This window comes from Formica exsecta, unplaced genomic scaffold (genome assembly GCF_003651465.1).
Source record: "Formica exsecta isolate Colony F162 unplaced genomic scaffold, ASM365146v1 scaffold977, whole genome shotgun sequence".
Taxonomy (NCBI): domain Eukaryota; kingdom Metazoa; phylum Arthropoda; class Insecta; order Hymenoptera; family Formicidae; genus Formica; species Formica exsecta.
The window spans coordinates 37507-57126 of NW_021853738.1; the positions used below are offsets into that span (position 1 = coordinate 37507).

At 42.1% G+C, this 19620-nt stretch overlaps 2 protein-coding genes across 2 annotated transcripts; both read right to left on the reverse strand.

Annotated features, from left to right (window-relative positions):
* Nucleotides 1–588: 588 nt before the first annotated feature.
* Nucleotides 589–4425, reverse strand: LOC115245421. The gene is made up of 4 exons (XM_029823730.1): nucleotides 3310–4425; nucleotides 2444–3205; nucleotides 1815–2238; nucleotides 589–1322 (listed from the first exon to the last, which is right to left on the reverse strand). The coding sequence occupies exons 1-4, from the start codon at nucleotides 4423–4425 to the stop codon at nucleotides 589–591; spliced, it is 3036 nt and encodes a 1011-aa protein (XP_029679590.1).
* A 117-nt stretch (nucleotides 4426–4542) lies between these two features.
* LOC115245422 lies at nucleotides 4543–5819 on the reverse strand. The gene is made up of 2 exons (XM_029823731.1): nucleotides 4918–5819; nucleotides 4543–4810 (listed from the first exon to the last, which is right to left on the reverse strand). Exons 1-2 carry the CDS (start codon nucleotides 5817–5819, stop codon nucleotides 4543–4545), a joined length of 1170 nt encoding a protein of 389 aa, XP_029679591.1.
* Nucleotides 5820–19620: the final 13801 nt, after the last annotated feature.

A 19620-nucleotide genomic window follows, 5' to 3' on the forward strand; every position in this document is an offset into this window, starting at 1 on the left:
ATTATAATTTGCCGTGGCAGCAAACACATTTCGACGGTCCAACACCGTTAATAAAAGATTGTGCTGGCAAATGCCAGCAAAAATTATAAGAGGTAGCGGTTTGTTAAATCGTGCTATAAACGCACTTCCTATCGAATTACATATTCCAGGCTATCAGTTTTGCGGACCGGGAACTCATTTAGAAACGCGATTGGCTAGAGGCGATCGGGGTATCAATCCATTGGATGCCGCGTGTCGCGAGCACGACATAGCTTATCCCCGAAGTAACGATCTCGGTCAACGACACGTTGCGGATAATATACTCGCCACGAAAGCGTGAACACGTATTACCGCGAGAGATTCGACTCTTGGCAAAAAAGCAGCTGTTACGGCTGTTTGGGCTGCTATGAAAGCAAAGACAAAATTCGGTATGGGGATGAAAACAAAAAAATTATCGATAAAGAAAAAGACTGTGAAAAAACAAATACTTCCTATATCGAAGCGCGGTGGTATCTTACCAATTTTACCATTATTGGGAGTTCTCGGTTCGTTTACTGGCGGAGCAGCGGGAATCGCGAAGGCGGTGAACGATAGCAAGGCGGCGCAACGTCAGCTCAAAGAAATTGGTGATGGTGAGGCCGGATCTGTTGCCGACTGCTCAGTGGGTGAGGGTTGATCTTGTGTCATCGGAAGCACTGCCAACTTGGTGATAGGCCGCTTGAGTTCTGTGATAGCCGTCTTGAGGGTGACCACTCTGCAGAGACCGTCCGAACTAAGATGAAGTCGTGTGACCCGAGCAAGAGGCCATTTTGATGGAGAAAATCTCTCATCCGTGAGAAGTACAAGAGAGCCGACCTTGATTTGCGTGGAAGGATGATGCCATTTCGATATCGCAAGCTGACGTTGAAGACATTCAACTGACCAACGCGACCAGAAATGCTGGAATTGCTGCTGAATGAGCTGCCACCGAGATACCCTTGTGAGGGGCACTGAGGAGAGAGATGGCTCAGGAATTGTAGTTGGCGCTGCCCCGATGATGAAATGCCCGGGGGTGAGGGCTGCCAGGTCTTCCGGGTCGTCTGAAAGTGGGCACAATGGTCTGGAGTTGAGGATTGCCTCGATTTGGACTAGAAGAGTTGTAAGTTTTTTATAGGTTAGGGCAGTCTCGCCTATAGTCCGTCGTAGGTGATGCTTGACCGATTTGACTGCGGCCTCCCATTTACCGCCGAAGTGGGGGGCTGCCGGAGGATTGAAGACCCAAGTGGTGCCGTCATGGGTTAGTAGCTGAGCGAGCTCCGAGAATTCTTTTGATCCGGCGTTAAATAACCGCTTAAGAGATGTATCTGCCCCAAGAAAATTGGTTCCACAGTCGCTAAATAGAGTTTGGCAGATACCTCGCCGTCCCGTTAATCGCCGATATGCTGCGATAAATCCCTCTGTTGAGTAGTCCGTCACTGCCTCCAGATGAACCGCCGAAGTTGAGAAGCAAACAAAGATGGCTAACCAACCTTGTGACACTTAGCTCCTCGTCCTCGCCAAGTTTTGAGAGTGAGGGGCCGGCGTAATCAACCCCTGTGTTGAGGAATGGACGAGATGGCGAAATGCGAGATGATGGCAGTTGACCAATGAGTTGCTGTGCCCTTACGCCACGTTGTCGAGCACACCGAACGCAGCGGAGAATGTGAGATCTCACTGGGGCTCGGCCACCAACGATCCAGTAAGCCTGGCGAAGATATGTCAAGGTTACCTGAGTTCCGCCGTGAAGAGTCCTTACATGAGCGTCCGATATAATGAGTTGAGACAGATATCCCGTGGCAAGATGGCTGGGTGCTTGCATTCAGGGTCCAATTGAGAATGCCTGAATCGGCCTCCGACTCTGAGGATGCCCGAATGATCGATGAAGGCCGTAAACTTGGCGAGAGGATGAGATCTTGTCAAGTGTGCTCCGCTTGAAATGATTGTCAGTTCCGATGAGAAGTAAGCCGATTGAACTGACCGAATCCAATATGAACCTTCGAGGTCTGCAGGTGTGAGGGGTGTGGCCAGAGAGAACTGTGGTATACCTTTGAGGATCGCGCAACATCGTTGACATTGAGCAGTGATCTGAAGAAGCCGTATGAGTGATGAGTAACGATAGAGGAGTTCCCAGAGGTGGTGTTGCTTTACCGTTGAGGAGGTGAGAAGAAGACCGGGCCGTTCCTCAAGAGTCGCCGCCGAATCTGGCTGATACCATGCTTGGCCAATGTTGAGGAGACTGTGCTAACCATGAGGGATCATTCCACCAAAGATGATGCCGAGAGAGTTGCGCGGAAGAGAGGCTGCGAGAAGCACAGTCGGCTGGGTTCTCCTTACCGGGAATAAACCGCCAATGGCCTTGAGGTACGCGTTCTTGAATTGCCGCCACTCGATTACGAACGAAGTCTTTCAAGCGAGAGGGATGACTGTTTATCCAGGTGAGCGATACCGAAGAGTCCGTCCACAAGTAGATTGGTATCTCCGCGAGTTCTAGGGTTCGTTGAACATAGCTGATGAGACGAGAGAGTAGAACCGCTGCCATGAGTTCCAGCCGGGAAATGGTGAGCCTTTTGAGAGGTGCGACCTTGGTTTTGGCGCACACCAGTGTGATGATTGGCTCTGTTGTGTGAGGAATGACCTTGATATAAACCGCAGCCGCCATGGCGAGTTGCGAAGCATCCGAGAATCCATGAAGCTCGACCATGGCTGACGGCGTGAGAGACATCCACAGAGGAATCGTGATGGAAGTCAGGTCAGACAGCTCTGAACGGAAGTGCGTCCACCGATGTCGAAGTTGCGGCGAGAGGCAGTCATCCCAGCCGACCTTTTCTAGCCACAGTTCCTGGAGGAGCGTCTTCGCTCTGATGATTACCGGAGATAAGAATCCCAGAGGATCAAATAGTTGCGCTACTTCTGAGAGTATAATCTGTTTGGTGATGACGGGCCGGTTGAAAGCCTTGCTCGAGAAGACGAACTGATCCGAATGAGGTTGCCAGATGAGTCCCAAAATCTTGCCCTGAGTGTTGTCAAACGAGTTAGGCTCTACTGCAGTGACGTCCATCGGGAGAGCCTGGAGTAGCTCCGGATGATTGCTCTGCCACTTCGCCAGAGGAAAGCCACCCGCCTTGCAGAGGTTCACCAGTTGGTGAGCGATAGAGGTCAGCTCCGGGAGAGTGTCAGCGCCACCACAGATGTCGTCCACATACCTGCCCTTGAGGAGAGGAGAGACAGGGGGTAGTTCCTACCTTCGTCTTTGACAAGTTGCAGGAGGACGCGAATCGCTAAGAAGGGAGCTGATCGGGTGCCATATGTGACAGTCGTGAGTTGATACGGAATGATGTTGAGCTGATCGTCTACCCAGAGGATCCGTTGAAGATCCCAATTGTCCGGATGAACTTGAATTTGGCGGAACATCTTGGTGATATCAGTGATAAAGATGTACCGGTGTCGTCGCACCCAGAGTAAGATATCTGAGATGTCTGGTTGGAGTTTTGCACCCGTGGGCAGAATATCGTTGAGAGAAGATCCCGTACTGGTGAGGCTGGATCCGTTAAACACCACTCGTAGTTTTGTGGTAATACTGTCATCTTTGAGGACTCCATGGTGAGGGAGGTAGAACACCGGTGATAGTTCTGGAGAGGAAGGGGGAACCCTGATCATGTGCTGAAGCTCTTCGTACTCCAGAATGAATGATGAGTACAGATTCTGATAGATCGGATCCGTTGAGAGGCGCCGTAGCGTTCGTTGCAAGCAACGTTGGGCAGTTGACCGTGACTCCCCTAGTTGACTTGCCTGTAATTTGAGAGCGAGCCGTACGACATAACGCCCCGCACGATCTCGCGAAAGAGTGGCCTTGAATTGAGTCTCACACTCCTCTTCGTCAGGGTTGAGCTGAGTGGTGGAGAATGCGGGGACCTCTTTTTGTATCCAGAACTTCGTGAGGAGGTCGTGAAGCTCATGATCCACTGCGACATGATGAGAACTATGAACTGAAGCAGTTGGTGCCGAGGTCGGGCCGAGAACAATCCATCCGAAAATAGTGCGTTGAGCGATGGGCTCCTCCTCATACCTTTTGATGATGTCGGGCTGGATGAACAGCCCGTAGGAGTCGGCACCGAGGATTAAGTCTATAGGTCCGGGGGTGAGGAAATCCGGATCCGCCAGCTGGAGCTCGTGAAGGTGAGGCCAACTATATTCTGCTGTCGCCATGGACGGGAGTGATGTTAGATTCTTGAGGATGTAGGCAGTAACATTGACGGATTGCGAAGAGTAAATTGAGTGAAGGGTGAGGGGGACGACACCCCGAGTTCGCTCCGACTGAGATCCTCTAATACCGATGATAGGGATAGAGGCGTGCCGTCGAGGTATCTGGAGAGTTTTGATAAGTTGCCCGGAAGCAAAAGTGAGTTCAGATCCGGGATTGATGAGCATCCTTACCGAGTGAGGAGAGCCGCAAGGTGATCTGATGGTAGCGCAACAAGTAGCGAGTAAGATTGACGGGCGAGTGAGAATTACCGAGTGAGGTTGAGGGAGGACTGCGTGTGCAAGTCACTCCGAAGCCGTTGATGTGGTGCTCTTAGATGGTGAGGCCGGCGCCGACGTCTGTGTAGCTGCGGTTGAAGGGGTCGCCTTGCCTAGTGTCGTTGACGACCGTGGGGGCGATTGGCTATCCATGTGGATCATGGTATGATGCTTGTTGCCGCATTCCCTGCACCTCTTCGAATTCTGACAGGCGACTGCGTTATGCCTGCCCAAGCAATTAAAGCAGAGGCGCTTGTCGATTACGATGTTTCGCCGCAGATGAGCAGACATATCTCTGAAACGAGGGCAAGAGACAATGTAATGAGGGAACAAAATGCACATCCGGAGGTTTCCGAGGTCCCGGAGGGGGGTGAGATGGCCACATGAGCGGTGGCCGCCGACGTTTTGCTGGTCTGTCGTAGGAGCCGGGGGAGCTGGTTTGTCCGCTGGAGAGGAGCTCGAGGTTCCGAACTCCATACTCTCCATGGATCGGGCGCGCCCAGTGAGAAATGTGCGAATGTCCTTGTAGGTTTGTCCGCTGGAGAGCAGCTCGAGGTTCCGAACTCCATACTCTCCATGGCTCGGGCGCGGCCGGTGAGAAATGTGCGAATGTCCTTGTATGATGGGGGGTCCGTGGTGGAGCCAAGCTTGACTTCCCATGCCTCTCGGGTGCTTGGGTCGAGTCGCTGGACAGTGAGGTGAACCAAGAGATGATCCCAGTGTTGAACAGGAGCTCCGAGAGACTTCAAGGCATTGAGCGCTTCCGTTGTGGTGTTGAGGAGAGTGTTGAGGTCCTTGGCCGACCGCTGTGAGATGGTCTTGGTGCGGAATAATCGATCTACCTGAACCGAAATGAGAAGCCGCTTATTTTCAAAGCGACTGATAAGTAAGTCCCAAGCGGAGGCGAATGAGTCCTCAGACATTGGCAAGTTAGAGATGAGTTGAGCCGCCTCGCCCAGGCGGCTGATGAGGCTGGTCCGGAGATAATGCATTTTCTCGACGTTGGAAATGTCAGCATTTCGTCCAACGAGCGATGAGAATAAGTCGTGGAACGGCCTCCACGTTAAGAAATCACCCGAGAATTGCGGAAGAGTGATCTCCAGAAGATGACGTCGCGCTGATGTCTGCCCGCCAATTGAGAGGTTGGCTAGTTGTGAGCCCGACAGAGGATGAGTCCGTTCCTTCTCTTCAATCTGCGTGAGCAATGCGGCTTTTGCGTCGGCATAATATAGGAGACACTGATCGTACACCTTTTTCTTAAAATAATCGTGATCCAGGAGGAGCTCAGCCTTGGATTCCGCCATTCGCTCGTGAGTCGCTTCGAACTTTTGCCAGTTGTTATAAGGTCGAGTTTCACTTTCAGCATTTGAAGTTGAAGAGTGGGGAACATCGGTTCCTTACACTCGAGAGCCACCGACTTGATGTACGTGTGCCGATTCATTTGCAGAGAGATTTTCGCTTCGAGGATGGACATGATGAGTTATGCTTGTTTTATCCGATAATTCCCAATTGATTAAATTCACTGAAGAGAGAGTGTCCGATGAGCAGTGCGTATCCGAAGGTGAGAAAGAGAGGTCCGTATCCCGAGCACGAGACTCACAAGATGGCCGTCGAGAGTCAAAGGAGCGAGAGAGAACGCCGTACACGTAGCGAAGATCCGTTGCCGAGCGCCCGAGTCCGTCCGGGCGTCGCCGAACACGCACGAGTAACCGAGCGCGACGGAAGTCGGAGAGAGAGAGAGTTAGAGCGCACTACGGGCGGCAACGATCGCTTACCGAGCGCCCGAGTCCGTCCGAGCGTCGCCGAACACGCACGAGCTGGCGAGCGCGACGGAAGTCGGAGAGAGAGAGAGAGAGAGCACGACGCGGATCGTTCTCGAACTTTCGCCGGTAGCACGTGGAAGCACACACGATTCTCTTAATCCGCACACAGAGATGTTCGTTACCGCACCCACCGATCCGGCTCGAAGGACCAAAAAATGTTTGATAAAGGACCCGAGAAGTGTCTGGTTTCGGGGGTGTCGGGCAGAACAGTTAATGATTCTCACACACACAAAATCTGAGCCGCACTTCACTATTATTCGAGCGATGATATCTCGATTTATTCTTACAATTACAATAGTTCTTCTTATTCTAGGATCACAACACAATAGTTTTATAATTTGTCTTTGGCTAAACCGAATAATCCGCCGAGGAATTCGAGAGAGACCGCGAGAGAATATTACGTCGATTTACGACGTACCGCGTGCTTCACACGATAACTGCGTACCGGACCCTTGGGCCCGAGACGGGGAGGCTTTCCTCTCACACGCGTGTAACAATGTTTCTTTAATGTTATTAAGTTTCCTTGACCTTACGGATAACTTAAGAGACAAACCAGAAGAGAGTTCACTTGATCTGAGCCGAGTAGCAAAACCGAATTCAGAGAGTTTTGATACTGTTCGAAAGGCAACGTGCGTCACGATAGACCGGTACTCACAGAATGATCGAGGATTTCCGGAAGGGTCGATATCGACGCAGGAGCGCGGATAAGGTCCTGAGAGCTTGCTTATGATTGGGTGATAGCATTGCGCGAGGCTAGTTAGATTGATAGGACAGGCTTCGGGATTGGATCAAGGCCGCGTACAAGAGGAAAAAGGAAGAGAGAGAGAGAATACTAGAGAGAAGGACTAGAGTGAGTGAGATGCCGTTGAACAGATTGCGTGAAAGGAGCGAGATTTTCTGAACAGAATGAGAGGGGGTTAATAAAGATTTGATTAAATTTTAATTAATAAAATACGACTTTATTCATATTTAAATTAAATTAAGTTAGTATATATGGATTTATTATATCGAAATGGTAACATTAGTTGATTTCATATGTGTGAATATGTGTGAATGTTTATTTGTTCGCGTGTTACAATAATACGGAGGATATCAGTCAAAGTGATGAGGCAAAGATTCTATCGTTAACATTAGGGTTCTGTTTAGGGTTCTTTTACTCGTGGTGATCGTCGATTGGTGAGCTCGATATCAGTTCAAAAATCCCTTAAACATTAGCTTTCCCGGCGGACCTTCGTGCACGTGATCTGATTAGAAAGGGTCTTACTTCTTTATAATTATTTTTGTCGACGATGATGTAGCTGTATTTATTCAATATTTCGTCAAGGAGATTTTATCATTGATCCATTATTGATCCAGTTGTACTTGTCCGTTAGAAGAATTATTATCATTATTGATGCAGCTGCGTTTATTAAATATTTCGTTAAGAAGTTCTTATTATCTCCTTATTCTTCCGCCGAAAAATTCTACTGTAAGGGGTATTCATTATTTTTTATTTATCTTGAGGAGACCGGCGTGGTTTTCATCACCGATCTTCTTGCGTCTTTCCTACGGTTACTGGTAGATATAGTTACTGACAAATGACTGTTTAAAAGAAACGTATGGTGCAATATGTTTTGTTTATTGAACGATTTATTCTTACCACTAACTGACGACCTGTTACCGCAACGTCGCGAAAAGAAGGAATCGTGGAGTCGCCAGAACAAATGCGTAATTAATATTTTTAGGTCACTTATAAATGGCTAAGCAATGAGTTGCATGTTTATGTTAATATAGCAAAACGAATCTTGTGGGAATTCTATCAAAAATATTACATCATATACAGTTGTATTGAAAGCGTCAGAATTAGAAATGCCTGAAATAGAAATGTTAAGCATTAGTCAAAGAAGACAAATAAGGTAATAACTTTGTTTATAAATTATATAATAAAGGTTATTTATTTTCTTGGAGTAAATATTTTAAGGACAAGATTAAATCTATTTTTTTTGGCATAATAATTGAACTTATTTTTTTGTAGCAATGAGCAACGTGAACGTGAAAATGGATAGTTTATTCGGACAGAGCTGCCCTTTGCAATATAATGTTATTGGAGAGCATTAGAATATCTGTCATCGACAAAAAGTAATTCAAATTTGAATCAAAATGAAGAGGAAGAATCGGTTAGTGATGCTAAATTGCAGATTTTATTAGAGCATCGTATAAAAGTTTATAATAATTTGGCAACTGCGTTGATTAAAACAGAAGCTTACGATGCAGCTTTAGAAAATGCGAAACATGTTTAATTGAAATGTCAGTTACAAAATGTTAAAGCGCTATTTAGGGAAAGTATTGCAAAAATCCTAATCTTTTTTCTACTTACTATATTTAATTTTTTTTTAAATAAATTTATATATTCTTGATTTATATTTTACATATGGAAATTTCAAGTATGTGTATATACATATATTGTGCGTATCGTAGGAACAATAATCAGACACAAAGGGGAATATGCAATAGCTTATGCAATCTCTCTCTCTCTCTCTCTGATGTGTAAATTGTATATTGAATGCACGGCGACAAGTAAAAGATGTGTAAATTGTATGTTTAAGATTCAAACATACAACTTGAAAATAAGTGGCGATACAGATGGCGATACAGGAGGAGAAGAGGAGAGACGGCTGAGAGGATACTAAGTAACAACTACAGAAGGAAGAGGATACTGAATCAGATATGAAGATAATGAATCATGCATAGCACTGTCGGAGATTGGATTGACTGCTGGGTTGAGGATTTGTACTGCAAATAGCTGAGAAAGCTAGTAAAGATCAGACAAATCAATCCCTCTCTTTCTATCTTTGATTGTGCAACGCTGTTAGTTGAGGATATTGCAATACAATTTCGTAGAACTATTAAGTACGAGTGCACAACAAGAGTATATTGTACAAAGGAGTAAAAGTGTATAATGCCTTACCAGCTGAGATAAAACGATGTAAAAATTGAGCTATTTAAGCAATTGTTAAAGGAGTATATTGTTATTAATGTAAACTAGATTTGTATTACAAATAGCTGAGAAAGCTAATAAAGATCAATCAATCAAATCTTTCCCCCTCCCTCCCGCCCCTGCCCCCTCACCCTCTCCCTCTCTCTCTCTCTCCCTCTGTCTCTCTCCCTCTGTCTCCCCTCCCCCTCTCTCTCTAGATATAAGATAGTTACTACAAAATTAATGACCTTAAAGGATAAAGTTGCTAAAGATGCAGAAAAAGAAAAGCATAGTATGCTATATCGCAAAATATTCCAAAAAAAAATATCACTCTACCCAGACATAATTATTTTATTAAATGTTCAAAATATTCATCATGGACTTGTGAACATTTATTTATCCGAATCAACAAAATATTCTTAACATTTGATAGTATTTCGGAAGTCACTGAAGCGCAAGCGTCACGTATCCTTTGCTTCATATTTCCTTTCGTCGTCAAACATAACTTCGGCTTTTATAAAAAACAAAAATAATGATACTTTCATAAATTGATTGAGTTCAATTCAATCATTCATTGAAATCTTCGCAGTTTAAAGCTATTATTTAAATAGTAACATCATGGTGAATCATGGCTTTTTTTGATACGAAAGTGAATATGCTATTAATGTTAAGCAAATGCCAAATAAATTATCGGTATGCAGCAGTAATGTTTTTCGAATGTTATGGGATCGAAAAATCTCATGTGACGTTTTTTAATTTAGAAAAGCGGTTTCGTGAGCATGGTGAATTGCATTAAAAAACTCACAATAAATGCAAATGTCTAACTATAATGAGGATAACAGTGTCAATATTCCGAGCCCACCAATACGGCCGTGACGATAACAAGGAGCGCAGGACAGCCCTGCGTAACGCGAAAGCGCCACAGGTGGCACTATAGCGATTTATCGCGCCGGCGTGTCTTCTGCAGGACTCTCGCTCGGCACTGTTCGGCGAGATAGCGAGAAGGACGCAGGCCTCGTACAGCGGATCCTAATTATCGAACAAGAAGGACAATCGAGAGCTTCCGGCCGGTGGGACGAGCATCGTCGACCGATTTTGTTGCCGAATAATTGTAGGTAATTAATTCGGATGAATCGCGCCCTTAATAGTTGTCGAGCAACGCGTTTTGTGAATTAACTTTGTGGAATTTTTGATAGATTACGTCGTACGGCCGACGGGCACTCGGCACTCATCCGAATTACATAAAATAAGCTCTCTCTAATTCATTTCGCCGCTGCCGACAGTCATTAATGTTAGTTTTGCGTTTATAATCATTGTATGTTGTAAATTATCGGGATTGTCACGCTCGCGCGATTGATATTCGGGATCGCGCAACGTATTGCGTCACGCGACTCGTACACCACAGTCATTCTCAATAGTTTTCGTATTCCTTCTGTACATTGTTAACGAGTATCTTGTGTGTATTATAGAAATTAGAGTAAGAGGAAAGCGAAATTCTTAAAGATCGTGCAGAAAATCTGTCGGGAGTCTTTGACCCCGCTATTAGTTTCCGCGAGTCACTCGAAATATATATTACAACGCAAAGGTCGTCGTCATTGTTATCGAGACATATACCGGCTCCCCGCGAACCGGCTAAAGGACTGATTCGAGCCGTGTCATCTAGAATTTTCTATTATATCGAAACGGATTCATGGGCATGCGTAAAGTAGTTACCGGCGCATTCGAGGGATTTTTTTAGTTGTCGCGGTCTAAATAAGTCTCGTACGGCGGAAATCCTCGCGGCCGAAAAGTCGAGTTACAGCATGTAAGACGCCCGGTAATTTAATACGGTTACGCACTGTCCTGTCGAACTCCGTGGAAATAATATATTTTATTCGCCTGTAAAATAACGACTGTCCTCCAAGATTATTACTTATCCGAACTGCGTTATACTCTTGTTTCTTTTAATATATTATTGTTATCTTTATTTTAACTTATCGAATGCTCATTTTTGCTCCCGTGTTCTCGACTCTCAAGATCTCTTCCGTTTCTTCCGGACTACCCCCTCTACCATTTCGGGTATACTGAGTAGCCGCGGAATTTTGCCGTCGCGTTAATTATCGATCTCGCAATTGTCTTTCGGTGTTGCTATTATCGTGAATGGTGTGGCCTGCCGTACCTGGCGCCCAATTCGGTTTATTTTGTGATAAGTTGGAATTTTCGGGATCGAGGGATCGATATTCGAAATACGCGCCGAAGATGTGCCGTGGGCACCGAAGAACCGCCCGCCGAATAATCAAATAATTATTAATTAAATAATTAAAAGAAATAACGGTTACAATATACATATATAAGTTGTGACATGACGTTTTTGGGACGTCCGTCACAAGGGCCGAATGGCCCGATCGGGGGCGGTTTTTCGGAGGCCTGTGTCCTCCCGATTTCGGGAGAGAGCGGCCCGATCGCCAGATCGACGAGATCTGGCCCGCGATTAGAAATAAAAGCGAAACTGTAAGCTCGATTATGAGCCCGCGAGTTAGCTGTCGGCACCAGTTTAAGCGGCGAGATCCCATCCGGCGGAAGCAAAGGCAGAGAGTAGAGTGGCAGCTGAGAGCGGGAGTCCGAGACATCCAGAGAGCGGGAGCCGCCTGGTTGTAATTGCTTTATTATATTACAAACTCCATTGGTGGCAAATAAATACCATTGCCATTAATCTTACTTTTTACGGCAGGAAAGAGGCGCAGAGGGCCGGAAGGATCCGGCCGGAGGGGCGGCCATTCCCGCACGAAGCGAGGGAGTCCCAAAGACGGAGCGGCGCGAGAGGACTTTCAACCCGGGACCTATTCAGCCAGATAGGAACGAGAGCCGATCGGGCGCTGCTGAAAACCCGCACGTCTAAGCCAAAAGGCAGCACAATTTGGAAAATACGGGGTGATGGATCCACCAATACGGCAATGGCGACAGCAAGGACCGCGAGGACTGCAAGACGGTCCTGCGTAAGCGCCACAGGTGGCATGATCGCGATTTATCGCGCCGGCGTGTCTCCTGCAGGACTCTCGCTCGGCACTGTTCGGGGAGCTATCGGCGAGGACACAGATCTCAAGGAGTGAAAGTGACGAGAGCCAGTCTGAGATAGAGAGGAAAATCCTCCGATCGGTGGGACGAGCGTCTGCGATCTCTGTAAAGCTGCCGATTGTTGTAGGTAATTAATTCGGATGAGTTGCGCCCATAATAATTGTCGTGCCACGCGCTTCGTGAAATTATTTTTGTGAGTTTTGGGTTAATGATGATGATAATAATTCTAGAACAGCTGGGCTTTCAAAACAAATAACAATTAAAATTGGAACAAAAGTTATGATACGGCGTAATATTGATGCTAGTTTGGGTCTTGTAAATGGTACAATCGCTACAGTGATTTCAATTGTACAAGATATATCTATTGATTACGTAGAAAAGATTAAACTTTTTTTTACCGTCAGGATTAGAATATTTAATTGATAGAGTAAGTCTTAAATTTGAGGTGATTGATAGAGCTTATGTTATCAGAAAACAATTTCCATTATCTCTGAGTTATGGCATTACTATTCATAAAAGCCAAGGATTGAGTTTGCAAAGTGCTATTATGGACATTGGTAATTCTGTATTTAATTGTGGTCAAATTTACATTGCATTGTCGCGAGTAACATCTCTAGAAGGATTACATTTGATTAATTACGATCCTTCATCGGTAATAGCTAGCGAAGAAGCTATCATCGAATATAATCGTCTAAAGGGGATACATAAATCCAAAGCAGAAAGGATTACTATTTCAAAAGAGCGTTATCGCAAAGTAAAAGATGTCCTATGGGCATTACCAAAAATAATTACTTCTGTCCAAGAATCACATGAAGTTCGACAAAGTACTGCTTGGGTCATACATGGTTTCCAGAATACAGACGAGGTGCTACGCAAATGCGGTATTGCAATGTTTATTGCATTTAAATGTCATTAGACAACAATTATTTAATTGTGATATATCAGACGTATATTAATGCATCGATATGAAAATGGAATGCGTAATTTAAATACATATGTAATACGGCAATGCCTAGGAGAACATTTTTCGAGTACTATAAAACGAAATGCATCTGATTTTCTTCTAGCTCTTTGCGAAAAATATGATTGTATAAGAAGTTTAATGGAACATCAAGTAACTTCTACTGCGCGGTGCAAAACTTGTGGTACTTGTGGTAAGACAAAAACTATTGTTGATAATAATATTATTATTTCGATTTCTGTTAATAATTTGAAGAACAAAAGATATAATCTTAACGATTTATTAAATGTTACGTTTTCACATTGGTATCAATCACACAATAAATCATGTGAACATTGTACTGGAAATGAGTTCATATTGAAAGATGAAATAACATTGACAAGAGATATAGTTGTTATTCATTTAGTACTATTTTCATCACAGAATAATAAATTAATGAAAGCAGCACAAAAATTTAACTTATGTGCTGTTCCAACAACTAAAGTATTAGTAGCTGGACAATTTTATAAGACCATGAATGCTATACTTCATCATGGTTCATGTATTGATAAATGTCATTATATAAGTATATGTAGAGAAGGAATATCTAATATTTGGATCGAAGCTGATGATGCGCAAATTAAAAAAAGGCAGTGGCCTAGAGGTGCCAAAGATGTTTATATAATATTTTTACAAAAGTTGGCTAATAAATAATATATATTGGATATTATAAAATATAGAAACAGTTATATAAAAAATTCTTCATTAAAAATACATTTTTGTAATATCAAACTTGTGATTTATATTTAAACATTTAATAATTGTATTTCGATCAGTCCCATATAAAAGAATGTCTCGTAATGTATCAGCAATTTCGTGAACAATGCTTTATATTCTGCATTATTCGTAAACTGCAAAAGATATACCTTTACTATTCAAAATAGAATTATAGAACTCATCTTTTCCGCTTTATTTATATATTTAATGATAAAGCTAGATAAGCAACAACGATTATTCATCAAAGGATTTAGAAGTACATGTATATTTTTTATGTATATTTTTTATATTTCTAATGACACACTGATTTGTAATTATTTGTTATTCTTAGAATAAGAGTAGCTAAGAAGTTTGAAGGACCTGGATATTTATAGTAAGCAAAGAGGACTGTCGTATTTTGATGAAAAAAAAGAATGATATAATTCCTAAAAAATTATTTTTTTAGAAAAAGGTAAAAAAGGCGCCAAGTTCACGAACCATGTGAAAAATGTTATATTTAAATAAAAACATTTTAACCAAAAATACTGTTGTATAAAATAGTTGTTTAAATTTCCTAGAAAAATAATGATATCAAAAAACTGCGCCAAATAAATAAATATTTATGCTATAAAATTTATTTTTTTTATTACTATAAATAAAAATATTTTAAAAAATATTTTAAAAAACTGTTAAAGAAAACAATTTTAGGTAGTTGTTTTAATTTCCTAGGGCACGCCAAGTTTTTTTACTTTGCTTTGGTGTAAGTTTGTTTTATGCGACTTAAAGTTTATGAGAAATTTTCCTTCAATTAAATATATTCCAAAGCGTTATATATGTGTATATTGTGCATTTAGTTAATTATAAAATAATTTTATTTTAGAATGCTATACGCCCTACTACTTTAATTATATATTGCAATTTATTAAATATAATTTTTCTTAATATTGGAAATAATCATATAAAAAAAAATTATATAAAAAATTTTATAATATAAATTTTTTTTCAGTTGGCACAATTTTTCGATATCATTATTTTTCTAGGAAATTAAAACTATTACTTTGTATAACAGTTTTTTAAAATATTTTTATTTAGATAGTAATAAAAGAAATAAATTTTATAGCATAAATTTTTATTCATTTGGCGCAGTTTTTTGATATCATTATTTTTTTAGGAGATTTAAACAACTATTTTATACAACAGTATTTTTGATTAAAATGTTTTTATTTAAATATAACATTTTTCACATGGCTCGTGAACTTGGCGCCTTTTTTACCTTTTTTTAAAAAGGTAATTTTTTATTTAAAATTACTTTAGGCTCTAAATTGTTGCGATTTTCAACAATATATTGTAAAATAAATTGTGCGTCGAACGCTTTCGCATTATGCGCTATGCATATAATTTGCTTGAAACATTTTGTCGTTCGCGTTGTAAAATCGACAAATTGTTTTACCGGATCGTGACGAAATACGAACTCTCGCACGCCGCACCAACGACAACGCACGGTCATGTCATTTTTTTTCGCGCACACTTCGCAAATCTGTTGCGCAACGCAAAGGGTTGGAACGTGTTTTTTTACATTCATCGTACCTTCGAGCGTCTCGTCTTGACGTGTTTCGAAATCGTAAAATACGAATGTTACGCGTTCCTTTTTGCGCCCGTATGCACGTTCGTTTGCCTCTTCGACGTTAAAAGTACTCTCCTCTGCGGCATGTGTAACCGTTGTCGGCACGGTCAGCGTAGATAATGAAGACGATGCTTCAGCGGAAGAATTATTATTACGACGAAGAGGCTGCATGAAGCATAAATGGTTTTCAGGATTCGGCGAACGGCATAGCTTACAGTAAGAAACGCCGCATTCGTGTCTCGCGTCTGATTTAACGATGCGAACGCATCCGTCACAAAATCGCACAATATTGCAAATACTTTCGGTCGATTTGCCATCGTACGATTTTATATTACGATGACGCTCGAAGCACTCCTTACCGAAAAATGTACGTTTACACTCGTTGCATTTTATGATTTTCGCGTCTGCCTGTTTACACGACGGTACAGCGAAATATCGAGGGCATTTACTCGGACAGCGATGACCGGTTTTATCGTTCTGATAACCTTTATTGCACGGTACGCAATAATTCCTGCAACCCGCGGCGGCGTTTAAATTTATAATAGGATTATAATGAGGCGAAAACTCGTAATACAAAATATTTAAGCGTAACGAAGGTTCGCGTCCGAGAGAAGCAAGTATCGCGATTCCGTCGTACAACGGTTTCGTGCCGCGACCAAAAGTATTAAAATTATAAACGACAATGGCGATATTGTCAACGGCAAAATAACGCTGAAAGCGCTCGATTTCCGGAATACCGCAACCCTCTTCGGATATCGTAAAGAGAGAGAGAGAGAGAGAGAGAGAGAGAGAGAGAGAGAGAGAGAGAGAGAGAGAGAGAGAGAGAGAGAGAGAGAGAGAGAGAGAGAGAGAGAGAGAGAGAGAGAGAGAGAGAGAGAGAGAGAGAGAAGCGCGAGTGAACGCGTAAGTGAATATGCGAGGAGCATGAAGCTAAGCGATACGTAGTACGTAGCGAGCGAGCGATTAGAAAGAGACAGAGCGTGACAGAGCGTATGATTGAGAGAAAAAAGATACTGCAATAATGTTAGTGCGTACATGTATATTACTCTCACACGCATGAAAGAGACGAAGATAGTACGATTATGTCTGTGTTTGTCATGTACGATTGCAGCTCTGTCTATCGCGACATTACGCAACTAATCTACTGCTCTGTTTTACTCTTGAGCCTCCATCTCGTACACACATATGCACGAAAGTTTTATAAACAAAAATTTTTTTTACTAGGCTTCTAAATACATTTTTAAACGTTCACTTATATTCTTTCATGCATTTCCGAGTGGGAACCTATTTGATTTTGTACGTACAAACTGCACAACTTTTATATTAAGCAAATATTGTTACGACCTGACGCAAGAAGCCGATAAAAAACTGTAATTTTTTAACTTTTCTTCGTTTTTAACATAAAAGCGCAAGGTTCCCACTTTGTTGATGTATATACTTTAATCGTGGAAAAGGATTTCTCATTTCATGTAACCAATAAAAAAATTTCGGTGTACAAAAATATAATTATTATGGCCGGTAAAACAGGACAGTCCGGCATCCTCTTAATTGTAACGCTAGCTCGCGTTGAAGCGAGGATTGCGGATATCTTACGGCATTCCATTTTTCATGTAATTCCCCTGTACGCAAGTTACCGCGTTCGCGGTAAATACGCGCTACTACGAGAGCACGGGGAAAACATAAATTGTCGGAATTTTGTATTGTTACTATCGAGCGCTTCACAACGTCTTCGCGAGTTAATTTAACATGTCCGCGGCCCAAAGGAACCGTGACATTAAAAACACGAATATTAAAGTGTTCCGCGATATCGAGTCCCCCAGCACTCTGCGCTACTGAATGAGTTTCCAAATATCCTCATACGACATGTCTCTAGCCGGTCGAAAGGATAATCCTGCAGGGCCCTGCGATAAATTCGCCGAATGGAAAGACATTCCCACATAATCTCCAGGCTCGCATAAATTTATCGCATACGCGTGAATTTCGCGAAACGCATTTTCTAATAAACGATAAATATCTCCACCTCTATGTAACGGTCGTTTCGCGAAACTTGCTTCTCTCCCAATTACACCGAATCTCCGAAATTGCCGCGTATCTTCCGATTATAATTCTACGTAATTAAAATTAATATTGCCGACCTCATGACGCTGTTGTTGTCGTTGTTGCTCTTCCTCCGGCTCCTCTTCACCATCTTCTGTCTCCGACGAGGGATTACAGCGTTCTTCAGGAGACACTTCTTCATTTTGTCCATCACCGCCTCTCTGTCGAAGCAAAAGAAAAATTTAATTATAAATAAAATAAAAATTACATCTAAATTATTTTTATTCTTGTAAAATTTTGTATCTCACCTGGTGATGTCATGATATCAGCTTCGCTGTCGTTTTCATCGGAACGTGCTCTTCCTAAAATTTAATATTTTATCAATGTTGAATATAGAATTTGTATAAAGATTAATATTTTTATTTTTTGCGCAAAACTTACCCGAAGGTCCTGTTTCGAGCTCTTCTTTAGACGGGCGTTTTCGAATCTGAGAGGGAGTCTCACGGTCAGCAGTCACAGGTATGTTTCGATCTACGAATTATGATTTTGAAAATATAGATTAATCGCTGTCTAGTGTATTCGATTACATTACAATTGTACGATATAAATAAAAACATTTTGCTTACCGTTTAAGCGGTTTCCTCGATGGTTTGATAGCAGGAAGGCTATAAGACAGCCTACATCCTCCTCCTCGTGGTCAAATGCCTCACGCATTTCTATTATCTCACCCGCGATATGTAAGAACTCCGTATAATTGCCGAAATAACCTAGCCTATATAACACTGCAAGTATAGTATTCGAACTAGCGCACGCAAATGACCGAAAAACTGAGTAATTTATTTCGGACGATTCGTCCGATAACGCTGATAAATAGCGTTCACTATTTAACGTAGGCGACAAATTTTAGCCTATAATTATCCACTTGCCTAACACCTCTTTAAGTCCAACCATTTTTGTCACTCACTCACGAAATACACGATATCGCTATTTTCCGCGGAACGACTCGGGTTACTTCGGATGATGTCGAACTCGAAATTACCTTTTTTTACTTCGACGCGAAGAATTTATTTAAACACATATCCCCACTTTTTTCCAAAAAGGAACGCCGTTGAAAGATTTAAAATTTTTCTTTTCTAGATAGTTAGATTAGTTTAAAGAAAACAAAAGAACAAATCCCCGGATTTTCATTTCGGGTGTTTTTATTTCTTTTAAGAAAAAAGAAGACAAAAAAATATTTTACTTTTTATTACGTTATTACATTATTTACTTAGTTATATTACTTTTGTTATAGCGACCCTAAAGTAAAAGCTTTGTTGCGAAAAACGTTTTTAAAAATTTTCGTAGAAGAGACGGGATTATGTCAATTAGAAAATTGCTCCCTGCGTAATTTTTAGCGAGTTGAACAATATTGAACATGAAAAATCACGATTTTTCCTGATATTTAGTTGTTTATGTAAACTTTTCCCCCACTTTTCTTTATATTTCGATATATAAGCAGTCTTCATTTCGGCTACGATACAAGAATGCGACATTGTTGTGACTAGTGTTCTCTCAGTTTTATTCAAAAAGTGATAATAATGGCTGCCACAAAAGAAATTTCCAGTAATCGGAAGAATCTAACCGACTTTGTTAAATCTACGCACGTTTGCGATATTAGCAAATCGGGCAACAAGATCGACATCGATAGAAGAAACGAACAGCGCTATTTATTACTATCGACAATGTATGCCCTTAATTCATCCTGTACTAAGAAGCTACATGTAGGATTGCAAACGACAAACGAAGACTGCTTCGTGCCGATTGTTAAATTAACGGGCAATTATGCCGGTGGAATTTGCTTCGATATGGACAGTTGGCATACTTATTACTATCGACAACGTATGCCCTTAATTCATCGTATACTAAGAAGCTACAT